The sequence below is a fragment of the Populus euphratica genome, unplaced genomic scaffold (genome assembly GCF_000495115.2).
Source record: "Populus euphratica unplaced genomic scaffold, PopEup_1.0 scaffold133.1, whole genome shotgun sequence".
NCBI lineage: Eukaryota > Viridiplantae > Streptophyta > Magnoliopsida > Malpighiales > Salicaceae > Populus > Populus euphratica.
The window spans coordinates 329,056-348,633 of NW_011499937.1; the positions used below are offsets into that span (position 1 = coordinate 329,056).

General features: G+C 36.6%; 3 protein-coding genes and 1 long non-coding RNA gene across 7 annotated transcripts; 3 read left to right on the plus strand and 1 right to left on the minus strand.

The window, feature by feature from the left end:
• The first annotated feature begins 634 nt into the window (after window positions 1–634).
• LOC105136596 (calcium-binding mitochondrial carrier protein SCaMC-3-like) lies at window positions 635–4,442 on the plus strand. 2 transcript variants are annotated; one of them, XM_011041996.1, is made up of 4 exons: window positions 635–1,342; window positions 2,772–3,557; window positions 3,661–3,751; window positions 3,877–4,442. In XM_011041996.1, the coding sequence occupies exons 1-4, from the start codon at window positions 868–870 to the stop codon at window positions 4,067–4,069; spliced, it is 1,545 nt and encodes a 514-aa protein (XP_011040298.1). In that variant the 5' UTR covers window positions 635–867; the 3' UTR covers window positions 4,070–4,442. The 2 variants fall into 2 exon arrangements, with proteins under 2 accessions (XP_011040298.1, XP_011040299.1); XM_011041997.1 differs by having other exon boundaries at window positions 1,233–1,342; window positions 2,758–3,557.
• A 700-nt stretch (window positions 4,443–5,142) lies between these two features.
• On the minus strand, window positions 5,143–6,251 carry LOC105136598 (uncharacterized). The gene is made up of 2 exons (XR_844380.1): window positions 5,720–6,251; window positions 5,143–5,609 (listed from the first exon to the last, which is right to left on the minus strand). It is a non-coding gene; the product is annotated as an uncharacterized LOC105136598 (long non-coding RNA).
• Window positions 6,252–9,029: 2,778 nt separating this feature from the next.
• LOC105136599 (uncharacterized) lies at window positions 9,030–10,012 on the plus strand. Of its 3 annotated transcripts, XM_011042000.1 has the most exons (3): window positions 9,030–9,219; window positions 9,327–9,467; window positions 9,549–10,012. In XM_011042000.1, exons 1-3 carry the CDS (start codon window positions 9,214–9,216, stop codon window positions 9,810–9,812), a joined length of 411 nt encoding a protein of 136 aa, XP_011040302.1. In that variant the 5' UTR covers window positions 9,030–9,213; the 3' UTR covers window positions 9,813–10,012. The 3 variants fall into 3 exon arrangements, with proteins under 3 accessions (XP_011040302.1, XP_011040300.1, XP_011040301.1); XM_011041998.1 differs by having other exon boundaries at window positions 9,327–10,012; XM_011041999.1 differs by having other exon boundaries at window positions 9,030–9,216; window positions 9,327–10,012.
• A 6,745-nt stretch (window positions 10,013–16,757) lies between these two features.
• Window positions 16,758–19,541, plus strand: LOC105136600 (calnexin homolog). Its single transcript, XM_011042001.1, has 6 exons — window positions 16,758–16,939; window positions 17,050–17,119; window positions 17,558–18,684; window positions 18,776–18,847; window positions 18,933–19,043; window positions 19,169–19,541. The coding sequence occupies exons 1-6, from the start codon at window positions 16,847–16,849 to the stop codon at window positions 19,295–19,297; spliced, it is 1,602 nt and encodes a 533-aa protein (XP_011040303.1). The 5' UTR covers window positions 16,758–16,846; the 3' UTR covers window positions 19,298–19,541.
• Window positions 19,542–19,578: the final 37 nt, after the last annotated feature.

Consider the following 19,578-nt stretch of genomic DNA (forward strand, 5'->3'; position numbering starts at 1 on the left):
TCCTTCTGTAGCTTGGTGGGCTTTCGGAGGTCAGATTCGATACCATCAACGCCACCAAACACACCACTATAATTTTCTTAATATATAAGGGTAAAATAGATATCGCATAGAGGTTAAATTAGTCACTTTGATAGAAGTGTGCGAATAACAATCCCCCACTCATCACCTTCCTATCCTTGATGTCCATACTCTTGTCGCATTCCCGTAACTATCCCTGCCCCGCTATCTCCACGTGCCCATTTCAACCTCACAGAAATAATTTCTGGAAACCTCTATCAGTCCCTCAAATATATACATCTATTCGGTTCAGTCCTCCAACTACATGTCATTTTATACTCGTTAACAAAGAGAAACACTAAAATATGTATTTTCTCTCTCTTCTCACTTTCTTAGGTTCCATGCTAGGTTTTTTTTGTTTAATTCATTTTAATCTTTAATTTTGTTAGCCATGCATGATTGAACTCAGCCTCAAATCCAATTTCAGGATTCAATTGTAGATGGAGAGCACTAATTGGTAAAAATATATGGAATAGGGACTCAATTGAGGAACTATATTTACTTGGAGGGCTAATATGAGATCTTCTCATATTTATTTATAACCATTTCTTTTTTCCCTCCCAGCCAAATTCTCTTGCAAAATTCCCCCTATTCATTGCACAAAATCAGAATCCCCCTCTCTCCTCTCCCCCTCTCTCCCTGATTGTTTACAATTTGACCCTTCATTTAACCAAAAAAAAAAATCAGTTTCATTTAATTTTATTACATTATTCCAGCATAGATCAAAAAAACTCAAACCTTAGAAAAAAAATAAAAACCAAGAAAAACAGAAACCTTTTTTGTGATCCAATATCCAGCACATGCAAAACCATGGCCGGGGCAGGTAACGCGGTAGAGCACCACCGTCGCCACCACGTTAACTTGCCAAAAATGGAAACAGACACAAACCCCAACCCGAATCAAACCGGTTGTTGCAACCCGGTTAAAAAACCAGGCCCAGTATCACTAGATCATGTATTACTGGCATTGAGAGAAACGAAAGAAGAGAGAGATGTTAGAATTAGAAGTTTATTCAGTTTTTTTGATGCAGCAAATTTGGGGTATTTAGATTATGCCCAGATTGAAGCCGGGTTATCGGGGCTCCAAATCCCTGCTGAGTATAAGTATGCGAAAGATTTGTTGAAAGTTTGTGATGCAAATCGTGATGGAAGGGTTGATTATCAGGAGTTTAGGAGGTATATGGATGATAAAGAAATGGAGCTGTATAGGATTTTTCAAGCTATTGATGTTGAACATAATGGCTGCATTTTGCCTGAGGAGTTATGGGATGCTCTTGTCAAGGCTGGTATTTATTTTGATTTTTAGCTCTTTTTTTACCTGGATTTTTCGATTTCTTTCCGAATTGGGTTTTTTATTTTGGTGATGTTTTTGTTGTGTTAGATTATGAAATTTCTTGGAAATTTTGTTGCTTTTTGAGAAACTAGATAGTGATGATATTTTTTTGTGTTAGATTGTGGAGTTTATTGGGGATTTTGGTGCTTTTTGAGAAATTGGATAGTGATGATAATGATTGATTTTTGCATTGTTTTAAGTATTCTCAGTTTGTAAACTAAGTAGAGGTAATTAATGGATTTCCTTCTGAGAACTTGCAATGCATTTTAATCTACAAAGAAGACTTTTGCACCTTGTGGTCTCTTGACTCTTTTGTTAATTTGTTGTCATCATGGTCAACACTTGGTTGAAGTTATTCTAGAGGATAATGGTGTGGGGGACTGAGGATTTACTAGAGATCCAGATGCATGGTGTCTACTGAATTTATTTTGTTTAGGGTTTGGATGGTACTGGATGGGTGATCTCTTTTGTGATTGTGCCCAGTTCTAAGGCTGCAGCTTTTAGATTCTTATTTGTGTGTTGTTTGAGCTCCTGGAGGATGGCCCAGACCTCTATGATAAATTGGAGTCATGTTGCAATCATTTGTTAGTCCGAATTAAACCATTCTCTAAACACTTTGGTGGCTTCTAGATGTCTTTTATTTTCATTTGAGGGAAATATATGGAAGCAATCGAGCAGCTTTATAGTTGCTGTAGGATATGTTTATAGGTTATGAAGTGCTTAAGAAATCGTATATAAGTTAAGAAATTCTGTATACATACACTTGAAATTTGTAGAGGCACAGCCCCTGTAATTATTGGTTATGCAAACAAGAAAAAAACATGGAGAACTCAGGCTTAATTTGATGTTCAAATTCTTTGGAATAGAAAAGAAGTCTTTGGTGGATACTTTACCCATTCCTTGTATGAGAATGAGTTTTGTTTGGAATTTGCTGGAAGTGCAAAAATTTATCTGGTCTTTTTGGTTAAAACTGTGATATTGTTTGTGGATAAATCAAATCTTTGGTGAACCTTCCATGATCAAGCAGAAGTTACTATGGCTCTTTTATATATTGGAGTTTTCCTTGATTTCAAGTGCTCTTGTTATCCTGGTAATTGCAAATTTTTTTATCTTGGAATGACACGGAACTTGGTATGCCATATGTCTATCCTATGCTGTGGAAGCACCACTGCTGCTATTTTACTGTGCTGTTTGTAATTGTTTCTTGATTCTTGAGATCAGATAATTGTGATGAAAATTAATTTCTATGTGTTGTGTGATTTTTCATTCTTGTTCTTTTCCTAAGATTTTCACTGCAAGCGAAGCATTCACTAGCCCATTTACCTTGAATTTTACCCCCATTTTTTTTCATCTTATAAGCCCAAGCAGTTTCTTTTTTATAGGGATTGAAATTGATGACGAGGAGCTTGCCCATTTTGTAGAGCATGTTGATAAGGATAATAATGGAATTATAACTTTTGAAGAATGGAGAGATTTTCTTTTACTCTATCCTCATGAAGCTACTATTGAAAACATCTACCATCACTGGGAAAGGGTATGCCATGTAGATATTGGAGAACAAGCTGTCATTCCAGAAGGAATCAGCAAGCAAGTTCACAGGAGTAAATATTTTATTGCTGGGGGTATAGCAGGAGCTGCGTCTCGTACTGCAACTGCTCCTCTTGATCGACTAAAGGTCTTTTTACAAATTCAGACCTCATGTGCTCGTCTGGCACCTATTATTAACAAGATATGGAAAGAAGAAGGCTTCTTGGGTTTTTTCCGTGGTAACGGGTTGAATGTTGTGAAGGTGGCACCTGAAAGTGCCATCAAGTTTTATGCATATGAAATGTTAAAGGATGTCATTGGAGATGTCAAGGGGGGAGACAAGGTTGATATAGGTCCTGGTGGGAGACTTCTAGCTGGTGGTATGGCAGGTGCAGTTGCACAGACTGCAATCTATCCTATGGATCTTGTGAAAACTCGCTTACAAACTGGTGTTTGTGAAGGTGGAAAGGCTCCAAAATTGGGAGTACTGATGAAGGATATATGGGTTCTGGAGGGACCACGAGCTTTTTATAGAGGTCTTGTGCCATCTCTTCTCGGGATTATCCCATATGCTGGCATTGACCTTGCTGCGTATGAGACTCTGAAAGATATGTCAAAGACATATATACTGCAAGACAGCGGTACATTTTTCTCATGCCTATTTCTGTGGTTTGACAATTTCCTTTTTCTTTTCTTTCTTGATATTTTCGGGGTTGTGTTCTGAAAACTTTGCATTTTCTACAGCACCTGGTCCCCTTGTTCAATTGTGTTGTGGAACAATCTCAGGAGCCCTTGGAGCAACATGTGTTTACCCCTTGCAGGTTATTAGAACTAGGTATTATGTTGTCTTAAGTTCCTGTGCTACCCTCTCTTTCTCACTCTGGAGTTTTCCATCTTTTGCGTTCCATCTCAATGAGTTTTCTTGCAGTATTAATGGTGCTTCCTGTTTCTTCTTTTCAGGATGCAAGCTCAACCTCCTAATGATGCTAGACCTTACAAAGGAATGTCTGATGTATTTTGGAGGACATTTCAGAATGAAGGTTGTAGAGGTTTTTACAAAGGGATTTTTCCAAATCTTCTGAAGGTTGTGCCAGCAGCAAGCATAACATATATGGTTTATGAGGCTATGAAAAAGAGTTTAGAACTTGATTAGGGGCTGAAATAGCCATACCCTGTGGCAACTAAACTGATGTGAGATCCGGGTATAGCAATGCTGTTGATGACGAAAATTAAGAATAAGATTACTAGTCAAGTAGGCAATACAATTTGTTGAATTATACAATAGACAGTAATCCCCATCAGGGCTCGAGGCACATAGTTTTGTTAGCGAGTTTTTCCAGAGAACTATTTGAGGCAAGTGGACGAACAAGTTTATATGAATCATTGTATTTGACTGCAAGGTAATATCAGAATGGAGGGGCTCTTATTCCTTTAGCCTTGCCCCCACCCTCCGGAACTTTAACGCTTGTTATTGTTATTCATTCCAAGAAAAAAAAAACTCTATAGATCATAATTCATTGCAGAAACAACGTCTTTTACATAATTTCTTGAACTTGAGGAGTGAATGGCGTGTGAATTATATGATACGACTGCACGGCCAACAGTAGATGGGTTTGGAGGATATATTGAGTTGGAGCATGATATATGTCATAGCATGCAAGAGCTGCATAGCAAGTTACTGCCATTGTTTTCCACAGATTCATTTACAAGTTATGTCCTGTGTTCTAGATTGCCAATTAACGTTGTTTGCGCTAGTGCTGCTCTCTGGCCTGTCGTAATCATCAGCTACCGGGACAAGTAAACTCTATGAACATAAATCATCAAATTGTGCTGTTGGCCAAATATTACGCAACCTTAAGCTGTGCTTTGCTATTCTAGCCATTTGTATGAGAGAATTTATCCTACATGGCTTGACCATGTCAGAGCAGGTATTCTGGTAATGTTGATGAACTTGTGTTCTTGTGTTTGTAGGGTGATTATCGATGTCTGAAAGCTGAACTGTTTCGTAATATGCCCTTTTATTCTATGCCCATTGTGTGTGCGCGAGAACAAGTGAAGTTTGAATGACAGGAAATCAAAAGAGGGGGAGTATTCTCACGTCTTGATGAACACGTACGGATTTTAGTTTGTAGCCATATTCGCTATTGTCGAAACTAGAGGTTGTAATTGTGCATTGAATAATGAGTTCTGTGGCTAAATCTTCGAGACATGGGGATTTTGTGCATCTGATAAAGAGCGGAAAGAAAATAAAGATAGCATCACGTAGAAAATCCACACTAGCATTATGGAAGCAGCCACATTTTACAGGAAGAAGTACGGCTTTTCACAGCTTAAACCTACTAGTACAGAATTCATGACTGAAAACATAACCAGTTTATGCCAAGGATGACATGAACACAAAAGAATTAAGAAAACCGGAAGAAAGGCTTGGCCTTCCCTTTGCCTCAATGACTTGCCTTGTGTCCCCTTGCATCCCGTGAAGGAAGAAGAGGTTAGATAACATTATCCAACACTTGAAATTCTCATCACCATCTTCTTCCTCTTCCTCTTCCTCTTCCTCTTCCTCTTCCTTCTCTGCATGTTTTAGTGCTGCAAAGATCTATTATTTCAGATAGAAGCAAACAGCTACTAGAAGTGGGAATTTAGTCTTGGTTCAGTCTGTCCAACATTCATAGTATATAACCACCTTGGACCTAAGAAACAGAAGTGAAGGTACACTCATTTAAATCTTTGTTTAATCCACACTTCACCTCAATAACTGAACATAAAGCCAAAAGAGAACAGATCAGAAAGAAAACCAAACCCTTAAGAACGGGTCCCAAGAGGCATCATTCTGTCATTGAGGCATGCTTATCCCACTAAGGACCCTATGATTATTCTTCTTTTTTGTAAATCACACCACTCTATCTACCAAGAGAGTGAGAGCCTAATCATTCCACGTGGAGAAAAGCCAAAGACATGGATAGTAAATTCAAGAGTGGTAGAGAAAAAGCTTGATGACAGATGCGAGGCCAACCCTAGAAAGAAGATAAAAAATTGTAAGCTTGGAAGGTAGTTAAGAGGAGTTCATGGCAACAAAATAGATAAATCAATATGCCTCTTCCTTTTTAAAGGGTACAATTGCTTTGCACCGTCCACCTATGACTCCATTTTTTGTATTTGAACGTGAGAATCTGTGTCTCAAATAGCACTAATCCATGTGAAGAAGCTAAATGTGGAAAGAACGTGCGTGGAGAATAGTCAAAAAGACAGAAACTAATCTTTTTTTTGAATGTTGACAAGTGATAAGGTACAATTATATGGTTTGAACTGAGAGATGAAGGATTCTATGATGTTTCTTCCTCCCCTCTTTGCTGCTTCGAAATTATAAGTTGATGTAATGCAACCTTTTTAGTCCTTCAAATAATTGATGGGCTTGGCTTGTGGACAGCTTGGATAAGCCTTTCTTTATTTCCTTTTTCAGTGAAAGAGAGAGATGGCTTTTTCTGCAATGATAGCTTGGTTTTGCCCTTTCAAGCTGTCTTGTAGTTGCAATGGAAATATTTTAGTCTATTTCATCAGATTATTATACATGGATTAGTCCTGTCCGCACTCGACAGAGACCGGATGTGTGTAGCAATTTCTCCTCTTAGATTGACAAGTTTTTCACAAGTAAAGGTGATTTTTTTTTTTTTAGCATTGAAGTCAAAATATTTTTTTTATATTTTTATATTAGAATTAAAAATATATATTTTAATTCATTTCAAAACAAAAAAATATTTTAAAAATAATTTTTACTGTATTTTCAAACACGTCCAATAATTATTCACCTTAAACGCTAGTTATTAAATTATTATTTTTTTAATTTAAAAGGATGTTAATTTAATATGTAAGAACAGGTTAAATTCAAGAAATTATCTTTTAATCTTATTTAAAAATAATGTTATTTTAAAATAATATGGTTTGATTTCACAACTACTAAGTTGATTGTCACTTAATCTAACAAATTTTTTAAGTCTTAGTCTGTTCAAGTCTGAAGAGGGTATAATAAGTACTGTTCTATAGAAGGTCTTGATTTATGTGTATTTGATAGTCTAATTATAATTATTTTTTAAATAATTTTTTATTTTTAAATATATAATACATATTAAATTTTAATAAAAAAATTATTTTTTTTTAAAAAGACAGTGCAAACCGCGTTCCCAAACGGATGGGAAGAAATTGGTTGCAAAACTCGTGCACTGTTTTTTTATGCCGGGCCTCCCTCAAAGTGGTAAAAGGGACTTGCAAAATGAAGCCCAAGAACCTGCCTACTGCCAAACCGTCCTTCAAGCCTATTTCTGAACCTCTTGCATGTAAAAGAAATAGCTTGGAGAGACCCCCAGAAAACCAGGGGTGTTTAAAAAAAATTCATCAACATCTTACCGATCAAACTTGTCAATATCAAAAAAAAATATTATAAAAGTTAAAAAATCAAAAAATCGAAGAACTGAATATCAAAGATTGAGTGACAGTTTTAGATTTTTAAATCTCGATCAACTAGACTTAATTCGTATAATTTATATTCTTTTTTGTATTTATATTTAATAGTTTTTGAGCATTTATTTTTATTTTATTTAGAATTATTTTGATTTTAAAATTCTTGTTAATGGATTTTTTATTAAAAATACAAAAAAAACTTGTCATAACACCTACAGAAATTACAGTTTCATCTCTGAATACAGATATACAAAAATTAGTAATATAAGTTAAATGATGGATATTTATAATAAAAAGGGAGATTATTGTGAGGAGGCTATTGACTTTGTTTGATTTTATGGTGGATTTAAAGATTGGGCCTGATGATTTTGCTTTGATTTCAACACTTTCTGCTTGTGCAAAGCTAGGAGAACTTGAAAAGGGCAAGAAAGTACATGATTTTATTGAAAGGAATGCAATAAAAGTGGATTCCTTTTTGTCAACTGGGTTGGTTGATTTGTATGCAAAATGTAGGTGCGTTGACATTTTTCTTTGAAGATATTTGAATCGATCCCAGATAAAAAGTTGTTTACTTGGAATGCAATGCTTGTTGGCCTTGCAATGCACGGTGAGTTTTTTGTTGGAGTACTTTCTGTGAATGATAGAGGCAGGGGTAAAACTAGACGGGATTAGCATTTTAGGAGTTTTGGTAGGGAGTCGTCAGTCATGAGGGTCTTGAAGATGAAGCAAGGAAGCTTTTTGATGAGATGGAATCTGTTTATGGAGTCCCTCGAGAGCCCAAGCATTACGGACAGGTGCATGGCTTATTTGCCTGGGCGAGCTGGGTTGATCAAAGAAGTGACGGAAATGATAAAGGATATTCCTAAGGGTGGTGATATGTCTGCGTGGAGTGGTTTGCTTGGTGGGCGTCGGATACATGGGGATGTTGAGATTGCAGAGAAAGCAGCGAAGCTCAAGTTGGTACTGGTCTGGTTTCTGTGCATTGGATTAATAGGTTACTTTTGTTAGTTGAAGGCAGGAGTATTTTTGCTGCTAGGTTTCCAGCTCCAGTCTCCTGTATTTCCAATTCTTCTGCAATACAAAAACAAAAAAAAGCTTTTGAGGATGGCTTTGCACAGCATCCTATGATCGATTTGGGTGTACTTGGTCCAAGCGGGCAGAGAATCTATTGATAAGTTAGAGTGAAAATATCAGCAAATATCGAATGGAACATGGCTCAAGAGTTGTGGATAGTATTTCTACATATTGTAGAACAGAAGAGCAGATTCATATCCTTCGGAATATACCATATGGTTATAACTTTGTAGGAGAACAGGAATGAGAGCGGTGCTCAAAATTTCTTTATAACATTTCTTGGATGTTTAATGTGTATCAGGCAACATTTGCAGAGTTTAGTTTAGCTCCCCGGTTGCAAAAGGCCAGTCCAGTCTTTTCCTTCCTTGAACAAGAACAGAGAGTGAAGGACCCCACTTGACCCCTCTAAGACCCTCTGCTCTCAAAGATAGTTTCCAATGGTGCTTGGGGAAACTCTTCATTGGATAAGGATCCTTCTGTCATATTATTACAAAAGGTTGTAGCAGGACACGACGTGCCACTTCCTAAGCCATCTACTGGGTGTTGTCTTGCTAACACTTCAACATATGTCACTTCAGGATCCACGCTCTGCTACGTGGCTCTATAACTCTCTCCTTCTAATCATCCCGCCCTTTTTATACCCCCAAGAACCCAAACCCTTTCCTTCAGCAAGCAAGCAAAGCTTAGAATCTTCATCTCGCCCAACCTTCGTGTTTTACACCTCAGACAACATTTCTCATCACTCCCATCGTGGCTTTTAGATCAATGGTGGTGAATTATCAATAATTTTCATTTTAATTACAATGTTGACCTCATTTTCTGAGTGTTTTTATGCATGTACTTGGTTTCTGACTTGATTTGCTTCATATGGTTTGCAGGGTTACTGGAAATCAATGGCTAGTCGCTTAAGAGGAACGGCGACATATGCAACATCAACCCCACCAAAACTGAAGTCATATGCAGCAACAGCTGATCAATTCGGACATCAGTATCATCAAGAAAGCAAGCACAGCAAGAAGGTAAGAGGTGACTTTGTGCCAGTTTATGTAGCAATAGGGATGATAACTGTCTCAATATCTCTTGGTCTTTACACTGCCAAGCAACAAGTACTGTATGCACCGAATGTTCGTGCAAGGAAGAAGACACGAGAGACTGTACCTGAAGTGGTTGATCCTGATAAAGTGGTGGATGAAGCTGATAAGTTTATCAAGAAATCTTTCTTCAGGAAAGTAGCACATGTTCAAGAGTTTGATCACAATGGGCTCCAGTATTTGCCTGATCCTTTTCGTAAAGACGTTTTCGCTCAAAAGCCTCGTGCTGAGACCCTTAAAGATGTTGGGGTTGATCCTAAATCACAGCTTTGAGCTGTTCTGGAAAAAATGCATCTCTTCTGCTCTTCCTTTTCTTTTTCTTTTTCCATTTCCCATGTTCCTTCTTAGGGTTAACCTCCTGCTTGTGCAGGAGGGAGGGAATATGCTGGACCTCCTTACTTGACCGATGCGATTCTAAATACAAGTGATTAAAATAAAGTCTATTGTCCATGTCCTTCCGAGACTTTGGGCTAAGTCTTCCAAGCTTTATTTTTAATTTTAAATGGGTTTAATGGATAGATGGGTTTAATTTAGGACTCTCGTGTATGGTGTACGCAGGTGATTTATGACTTTATGTCGTGCACCATTTTATTTATTTTTAATTAATGTGGGTGTATGCAGCTTGTTTCTTGAAGATCTTGCACCAGTGACCCATATTTCCCATTCCTAATATAAATGATTTTAAGTATGTTGGAAACTTATTTAACGCTGATGAATGATATAAAACTACATCTTGGTTTAACAATCACACACAATCTAATAGTCTTTACTTTGTCTGACCCGATACGAGTTCCACTCTAGCAAAAGGCCCGGGAATATAAGTCATCGAATCAACTTGTGAGTTAGAATAATAATTTTTTATCAAAGCAATTTAGTTTGTTTTTCAATAAAAATTATTGGTGTTGATTCAAGTAAGCCTATACTAGTTTTAATTGGATGATAAATCAATTTAGATTATTCAAATTTAATTAAAACAATATTAACATCAATTTAAATTGCAATTTGTTGAGGTTAAATTTCTAGTTATAGATTTGTTAGATCAACTAACTAAACCAATCAAATTTAATAACTATCATATTTATATATTCTATAACACCTGATAATAACAAGATATTACTGATAATAACAAGATGTTATATTAAAACAACCCTGAGAGATATAACTTAATTAGTTAGGTTTTAGGTTTATTTTCTAGAAATTACTAATTCAAGTCTTATAAATCTCAAGACTACAGGAGATTTGTATTATCATTAACTTCAGAATTTATGAAATTAGTCAAAATTCATACAAACTGATCCAAACACCTATATTAATTTATATGGCCCACGCTCAACTAGCAAGTCATGCTCGGACACCCGGCCCTCATTTATTTTTAATTAGGGGGTGTGCTTGTCACACAATTAAGAAAATAAATATACCTACAAGCGCTTGAACCCGTAACCCTTAGTTGTCACGTGTTTTGACAGATTGAGCTCTATCTTGGATTTTGTATAAATTGTCGACTTTTTTTTTTTTCAAGTGACAGGTTGTCTATCACAATTAAAAAAATAAGCACGTCTACTTGCACTCAAACCCACAGCCTCCTAATCGTCAAGCATTTTAATTGATTGAACTACAACTTAGATTTGTTATATAAATAATTAAGAAAACATATTAAAATACTTTACTTTTTATATCAACAATAAAGCATTATAAATTCAAAAAAAAGACCACAATGTTTTAGTTAAGACTAGTCTCAATGTCCAAGATGCGGGCCGGATTATATTTTTTTGTCCAAAAAATAATATTTATATTCCGTGTATTTTTTTTTTAAAAAAATATATTACTCGGTTTATAAATATAATTGAGTTGAATAAATTGATTTTATTTTAATTAAATAAAAAATAATAATAAATTAATTAAATTTAAAATAAAAAATAGTTAAGATAATCTAAGAAAATATTTTAAAAAAATTAATATATCTCAATCCATAGACCATTAAATATTAAAGAACATAATAAGAATAAAAAGAACAAAAAAAACTAGTCCTAGTTTACATGAGCTAGCATAATAAACAGGTAATCCCATATTTAAGATTAAGCTAATTCGAGATATCCAATCAATCTTATTATCTAAATCATGAAAATATAATAACAAATAAAGAGAATTATAAAATATTTTTAAAAAATTGTGTTAAATTTTAAACTTGTGACCTGTGTCATTAGACTCGGATCACTTTATATGTAAAAACTATAAAATTTAATTTTTAATTAATTAAATATTGAATGATGAAATAAAAAAAAATTAATTATATAAAATGATTTAAAAAATAATAATTAAAAAAATAAAGATCAAAATTAAATTATAAAATAAATTTTGTATAATAATAGCATGTGCCCGATAGGTTGGAATATTATTATTAATAATAATCTTATCAGAATCCAATCCTCTAATGGATTTGCCCCAGAACTCCTCGTTCTCATTATCCTGGACCAACTTGGCGTGAGGCTCAATACGGACTAGATGCAGAAGCATTTTATCTCTTAAAATGGAAGATTTGATAAGCCTGCTGCAAATAATGCACCTTGAGATTAATGGGATTAAGGATTGCATTTAACCTAAACTCGATTAATACTGAATTGAACCGACTCAATGAATGATTATATATATATAATTTTATGTTGGATAATAAATACTACCAAAATAATAAATATTCAAAATCCAATGAATAAAATGAGGATATCAAAAAAATTTACACAATAAGCGTTTAAAAAGATATAAATACAGTACAACTCAATCCGGAAATGGTGATTATCTATTCATAAACAGAATTTATTTATGGGAGCTTCAAGAATTCCATGCATGATTTGATTTTGCATCAAATCATAATCGAAGACCAATTCGATCTTTAGAAAGCGTATTTTTTGGAAGATGAAGCTATAAATCTCGAACGAAACTAGTCTTACTCTTTAAAGAGTGTGAGTATATCCGGATAGGAAAAAAAAATCATGCACCGACCAATTCGATCTTTAGAAAGCGTATTTATTGGAAGATGAAGCTATAAATCTCTAAAAGGATGTGAGTGGAAAAAAAATCATGCAAGGATCTTCATTTAGTAATCTAATTTTGCATATTGATTATAGAAACAATGCAAAAGGAAATGGGAGATACTTAGACCTGAAGGAAGCATGGCTAGAAGCTTGATAAAAAGAAAACCAACTTCTTTTTTAATTTTATGAAAACTTTTAAGCAATTTAGAGCTGACAATAGCTCCACCTTCTCGCAATGGATGCTCAAATTCTGATTTCTCTGTATTGAACACCATAATCAGCAGGGTTGACAATGACAAAACCAGCTTGCAATTAATTTATTTTTTTATTTCCTGTTGTCTGAAGAATTGATACTCTAAATATATCAAATAAGATATAGTTTAAAAAGGAAAAGGTTTGTTTTAGTGCTCTGCTTGGTGATACATAGTAGCTAGCACTTCCATCGTTGAAAGGTAAAGGAGATGGGACTTACTCTTTCAAAATGTGAAAGTGTTTTTACTGCAGAAGAATCATTTCAATTAAAAAAATCTAACCCATTTTATGGTCACAATCTAATGCATTTCAAGCGAAAGACTTTCGGATTTAAAATTTATTTAAGTTCATCACTACGTGTTCTTGATTTCATTACAAACAGAGGGAATTAAACTCATGATTACTTTCCAGCTTTTATTACAGCTAATAGTTTAGATGAAAAGGTTTGTGTAAGTGCTCTGCTAACGCTAGATGAGCAGCTCTCCCAACCCTGAAGGGTAAGGGAGATGGGATTTCAAAAATTCAAACTGTGAAAGTATTACTTTATGTGTCGTATGTCACCTAGATGATGCAAGTAAAGAAGAATTTATGGGCATCATTACACCAGCAGGCACTATTCATTTAAGGTTTCCTCCTTAATTAGTTAAGAAGTGGTTTGAATCGATTAGGACATATGGGAAGATCAGATGCTTGTTCTAGTCAATTTAAAACCAAATGGATATCCAAAATGTACTCCAAATTGCGATATAGCGCGTTGCAAGGCTGGTCTTGATTTATTCTTTCTAGCATGGATTCCAAGTCTAGAAGTACAGAGCTGCTAAAGTCAATTTCTAGTGGCCTTTTGTTGTTTCAAGGTTTCACCAGATGGGTTTTTTTTTTAAAGAATGAGTTTTCGTACCCATCAAGGTTAAATTCCCATTAATCTTCACTTGACTTTTGAAGTAGGGCATGAGTTAATTGATATATTCGCCATAAAGTTGGCACCCATACAGCTTTGCCAGCAGTTTTAGAAAGGACAAAAAAAACAGCAGCAGAAAATATCTTTGTAATGGAGACTGAACAGTAAGGTGCGTATCTCTGTAAGATTTGATCATTGACATAGAAGATAATGCAGTAGGATAAAGAAAATGATGTTGTTATAGGGAGATTCGAAGAGAATTTCTACAGCAAGTAGGCAAACCAATCTATATATAAACCCCATGAAGGTTCATATTTTAAGCATAGCAGCCAATGACGAGGGCTTTCATGGATGCTACTACATGGTTGGAGAAGCTTCCGATCTCCCTCAAAGGCTTCCTCTATAATTGCCTTACATGGTGGCATTAGTGGACTCCTTTAGGGAGATGGAGAGCTTACTCCCCATAGTTCAATGGCATGACACAACTTCAATAAATTTAACTGTATGCATGACTGGAAATGAGGTTTTAATTTGCTTGGCCTCATATATTCTTTATTTCAAGACTTCAGAGATTATATGTAAAGGGAGGAGCAGATATAAAGAGCCTGCAATTTCAAACAAACAGTTCTGACAAGTTCCTCTCATGAGTTTTTCAGCTCGGAGCAGAAATTTATGAACATTTCACAGGTAAATTTAGTTTTATACGGTGCAAATTGATTCACCTCACAAATGGTTGAACGCGGCGTTTCAAGTATCAGAATCCCTTCATTAAGATGTTCAGTATTTTTTATGTTCATGGCTCAACTCTCAATTATTAATAGATGGAAGGAAGATCATCTCCATAGTTTCAAGCTCTTCCCCCCCTTGGATCGGAGGCATGAATGGTGAGAGAGCAGCAGTGGAGCCATGGCCTGTAATATGCTAGATAGGTGAAAACTATTTCCATGCTAGCTTAGTAATTGAGCTACTTTATGAATCTCCAAAGTGTCACTTCCATGGCAAGTAATCTAGGACATCATTTACCATTTGAATGTTACCTATATATTCTTGATCCCATTTGCTCACATAACAGGATCTTAAGGTGTTTATGCCCGTTCAGCACCAAATGCCTGAAGTACTATCTCAATTTTCGTTTGTGATGTTTTGAGGGAGACATTTATAACCTATTATAAAATCATATATAATGAATGTTTTGCAGCTATCACACGGCTGGGGTAACATGGGCGTAAGGACACATCAAGTACTCTTGTAATGCAGAATTGTTGTTTCACAAGAATGAAGAGGACCACTTGTCAGTGGCTAGCTAGACAGGCTCCCATTGAAATTCACAGCAAGGCAGCTCAAGTGAAAAGGTTTTGTGCTGCCGCACAAGCCTAACAGTGCAATTTCGGGAATCCCTGTGGAAATTCCCTGACCAAAAACCATCTTGTTACAACATAATTGTCCTGGTTTCCCCATGCCCATCGAAAACAAAAGTTTCATCGCAAACTGATACACCCGTTATAAGCTTAGATGGGCAACTTTGATGAGGCCGTCAAGCAAAATTAGCAGTTGGTGGGCGTCAATCTCGAAGGGGTAGAATATATTTTCTGGAGCCTAGAATTGTTCTCGCTGCCTAGTTACCAACACAACTACAGTTCTTGTAACTATAAAGGTGGTTAAATGTCACTAGCACTTGTAAGAGGCGCCATGTGATACATGTCTTGGGTGGCTATTTTTCGATAACTTCCCTGTGATTTATGAAATTTAGAAACAACCTTAAGTCAACAAGAGCAAGGTCTTGTGGCCTCTAAACTTATTGAAATTATGGGCACGATTCTTGTCTTTTTTTTCTTGAACTTACTTCCATGAAAGAAGCTTTATCAGCTTCTGAATTTATACTCTTACAACATCGGGCAGGCGTTCTAGATTTGTGCTATTTAAACGTCTCACTTTATCTTGTCATTAATTCATTGGAAATTTAAAAAGAAACTGTTAGAAAATACACGCGAAATTTCTTCTGCAGTTTCCTAGATTTGTTGCGGAAGATCTTATCCGATTCTAAAGTCTCAAGTTGTCTTTTGTTTTACATGCAGGAGATACATAGAGCAAAGAAGAAATGGGGCTGGGACTTTGTATAAATAGTGCCCACAATTCCTTCTGGCCAGCACATCTCTGAGTTTCTTTATGTATCAGAATGTTGGTGATCCAACTTTTTCTGAACTCTCTCCCTCAACTGCTATTCTAGAGCTTGTTAATCCTTGTCAAGTGTTTCCCTGTAGCAGTCGAGGCGAGGGGGTTTCGGAAAATGTTGGCTCCTCAGCTCTTAATTACTCCAGGCTGTTTGCGTTAGGTAAGGTAAGAACAGCTCGATCTTTCCTTCTTTCGCTGCTTAAGAACTAATCTGTGGAGACTTGGAGTTTCTCAATTTGTCTTGTCTTACAAAAAGGGATAAAGCAGGAGAAGAAATGGCGTCGACACTGTCTACAAAGAAATCCCATAATTCCATCTCCTCAGCACTTTTCTTCAACTGCCATTCTAGAGCTTGCTAATCCTTGTTAAATGTCAGGTGGTTCATTGATGTAGGAGTCGAGGTGGGGTTCGGAAATGTTGGCTCTCAACTTTTCAACTCCAGGCCATTTGCAGCGGGTAAGGTAGGACATGTTCTGATAGCTATCGTCACATGAATCTTCAAATCCCTTGAGATTCGATTCAAGCAGATCAAATAGTCCACCAACACTTCTTCAGTTAGGCCACCAACCCCACTGTCTTGGACCCCAAAAAAACAACAATAATAAACGGGCCTAAAAAGAGAGCCAGTGATAGAATTGGGCCTCAACGCCTAAATAGTTAGACTTTGACTAAGTCAAGCCCGTCTCATAGAAAACACCGATTTCTCCCTTCCAAATTCCCAAACAGCCGTCACATCAACATTGCTTGTCTTTTGGACGTGGCGTAATGTCATTGGTCCAATTCACGTGGCACGTGTTGTGATTGGTTGATACAACACGATGGCAAGTGTCTTCAAGATCCAAACTTCACTATATATCTCCACAATAACACGAAAAATAGCGATTTCACTCATATAATCTGGATTGAGATCGATAATAATCGAAGTTAGGATTTATCTAGAGAAGAAAGGAGTGAAAATGAGAGAAGCAGAACGTGTCTCTCTCGGGTTGGCGATTGTGTTGCTGTTAGCTTTCATTTCTTTCAATCAGCTCTTCGCTGAAGACGATACGGTAATTATTATTATTAAATAGCTTAATCACTTCTCTTAATCTGTTAATTAATCACTTAAATGTGTTTTTTTTTCATATTTGACGATTTTAATTTCTCTCTGTGAGTGTAGATCTTGTATGAGTCGTTTGACAAGTCCTTCGATGGAAGATGGATTGTTTCAGAGAAAGAAGGCTATAACGGTAAAAGGAACTGAGTGATTTACATTTCTATTTATTTTGGATCTGAAGTGTGTAATTTATATTTTTCTTCCTTATTCTTTTTTTATATATAAAATTGGATTAGATGATTAAATGTAAATAATAATGAATAGGTTGCTTTGATTGACGGCATTGATTTGATAATATTTCCTCAAAACTTTATCTCTTTTAAAATTTATTAGGTCTTTACTTAATCAGCTGAATTTATTTCAGTTAGTTTGCCGTTGACAATAATTTAAATATTTAAAAAGAAAAGGAATTATATTATATTTCTCTGTTTTTTTTTGGAGTAATAATTAAAATATCTGATCTTTCAAAATTAATGTATATGGTTAGATTAGACCTTAGAATAATTACAATAAAGCCATTTTGTTTACTGAATATGGAAATGTGTGTTGATGTATTGTTGGGGGTTTGTAGGCGAGTGGAAGCATGAAAAGAGTGAGGGGCATGATGATTATGGGCTTCTTGTGAGTGAGCCGGCTAGGAAGTATGCCATTGTGAAGGAACTCGATGAGCTTGTGAGTCTTAAGGATGGAACTATCGTTCTCCAATTCGAGACTCGCCTTCAGAAAGGGCTTGAATGTGGTGGTGCGTATTTGAAGTATCTAAGACCTCAGGAGGCTGGGTGGGTGCCCAAGGGTTTTGACAATGAGTCTCCGTATTCAATTATGTTTGGGCCTGACAAATGTGGAACCACGAACAAGGTTCACTTTATCTTGAAGCATAAGAACCCGAAGAGCGGGGAGTATGTTGAGCATCACCTCAAGTTCCCGCCTTCAGTTCCACATGACAAGCTTACTCATGTGTACACTGCTATCTTGAAACCTGACAATGAGTTGCAAATTCTGGTCGATGGAGAAGAGAAGAAGAAGGCAAATTTCCTTTCATCCGAAGATTTTGAGCCCCCACTTATCCCTGCCAAGACCATCCCTGATCCAGATGATGTGAAACCTGAGGATTGGGATGAGAGAGCAAAGATTCCTGATCCTGAGGCAGTGAAGCCAGATGACTGGGATGAGGATGCACCTATGGAAATTGAAGATGAGGATGCTGTTAAACCTGAAGGATGGTTGGATGATGAGCCTGAGGAGATTGATGATCCTGAGGCAACCAAACCAGAAGATTGGGATGAGGAGGAAGATGGTGAGTGGGAGGCACCCAAGACTGACAACCCAAAGTGTCAGGAAGGCCCAGGTTGTGGTGAATGGAAGAGGCCAATGAAGAGAAATCCAGCATACAAGGGAAAATGGCATGCTCCACTTATTGACAACCCCAACTATAAGGGCATTTGGAAGCCTCAAGAGATCCCAAACCCCGACTACTTTGAGCTCGACCAGCCTGAATTTGAGCCCATTGCTGCTGTCGGTATTGAGATCTGGACAATGCAGGATGGCATATTGTTTGACAATATCTTGATTGCACAGGATGAGAAGGTTGCATCCTCTATTCGGGATACAACATGGAAGCCAAAGTTTGACGTTGAGAAGGAGAAAGAGAAGGCTACCGAAGCAGCTGTTGGTACAGGTGCTCTTGGTGGCTTCCAGGTAATGTACTTTACAGTCTTTTCTTCTCTTGTTGTTTTTATCGGTTGCAATGCTGGGGTCATGATCTAAGCGATCATTTTAATTCTTGCAGAAGAAGGTTTTTGAAATCCTATACCAGGTTGCAGAGATTTCTTTCTTAAGCGAGCACAAGGATAAAATTACTGTAAGTCATATTTATCTTGGTTAATTCGTGTCTAAAATTTGCGGGTCTTTCATGAATGTATCCTCAATCATATCTTTTCGCGCAGGAACTCATCGAGAAGGCTGAGAAACAGCCACTCATCACAATTGGTGTCCTTGTCTCCATTGTGGTGGTCATCCTCACTGTTTTCTTGAAGTTAATTTTTGGTGGAAAGAAGGTGAGTTCGTTCGTTCTGAAACGGCAGTTAGCCTTCTTATTTTCTGCCATTTTAGCAGCTGTTTTCGTACGTGGATATTGATTCCGGCACATCTAGACTGATGTTTGTGTCCATTGTGGGTTTAGGCCACGGTGGAGAAGAAACCCGAACCAGTTGCCGAGACATCCAACACGGAAGGAAGCAGTGAAGAGAAGGCAGAAGAGAATGAGGAGCCTGCTCCTGCTCGAAAGAGGCAATCCAGGCGTGAGACTTAAAAAGACGATGGTACATCAGTTTTCACTTTTTGTAGAACTCGAGCTTTAGCTGTTTCTGTGGATTGCCTTCATGGCTATATTTTTTCTTCTCATGGCTTGTCATGGATCAAACATCACAGATGTATCAGAGAGTGTAAATGATTTGATCTGTCAGGCTCGTAACAGACTGACAGTTAGCCATCCTAAAATTAGCCCTTCTGTTTTATTTTTAGCTGTGGAATTAATACAATACGTTTTGTTGCCATGTTCTCTGCTACTTGATTGATTGAGGTTAAAAATAT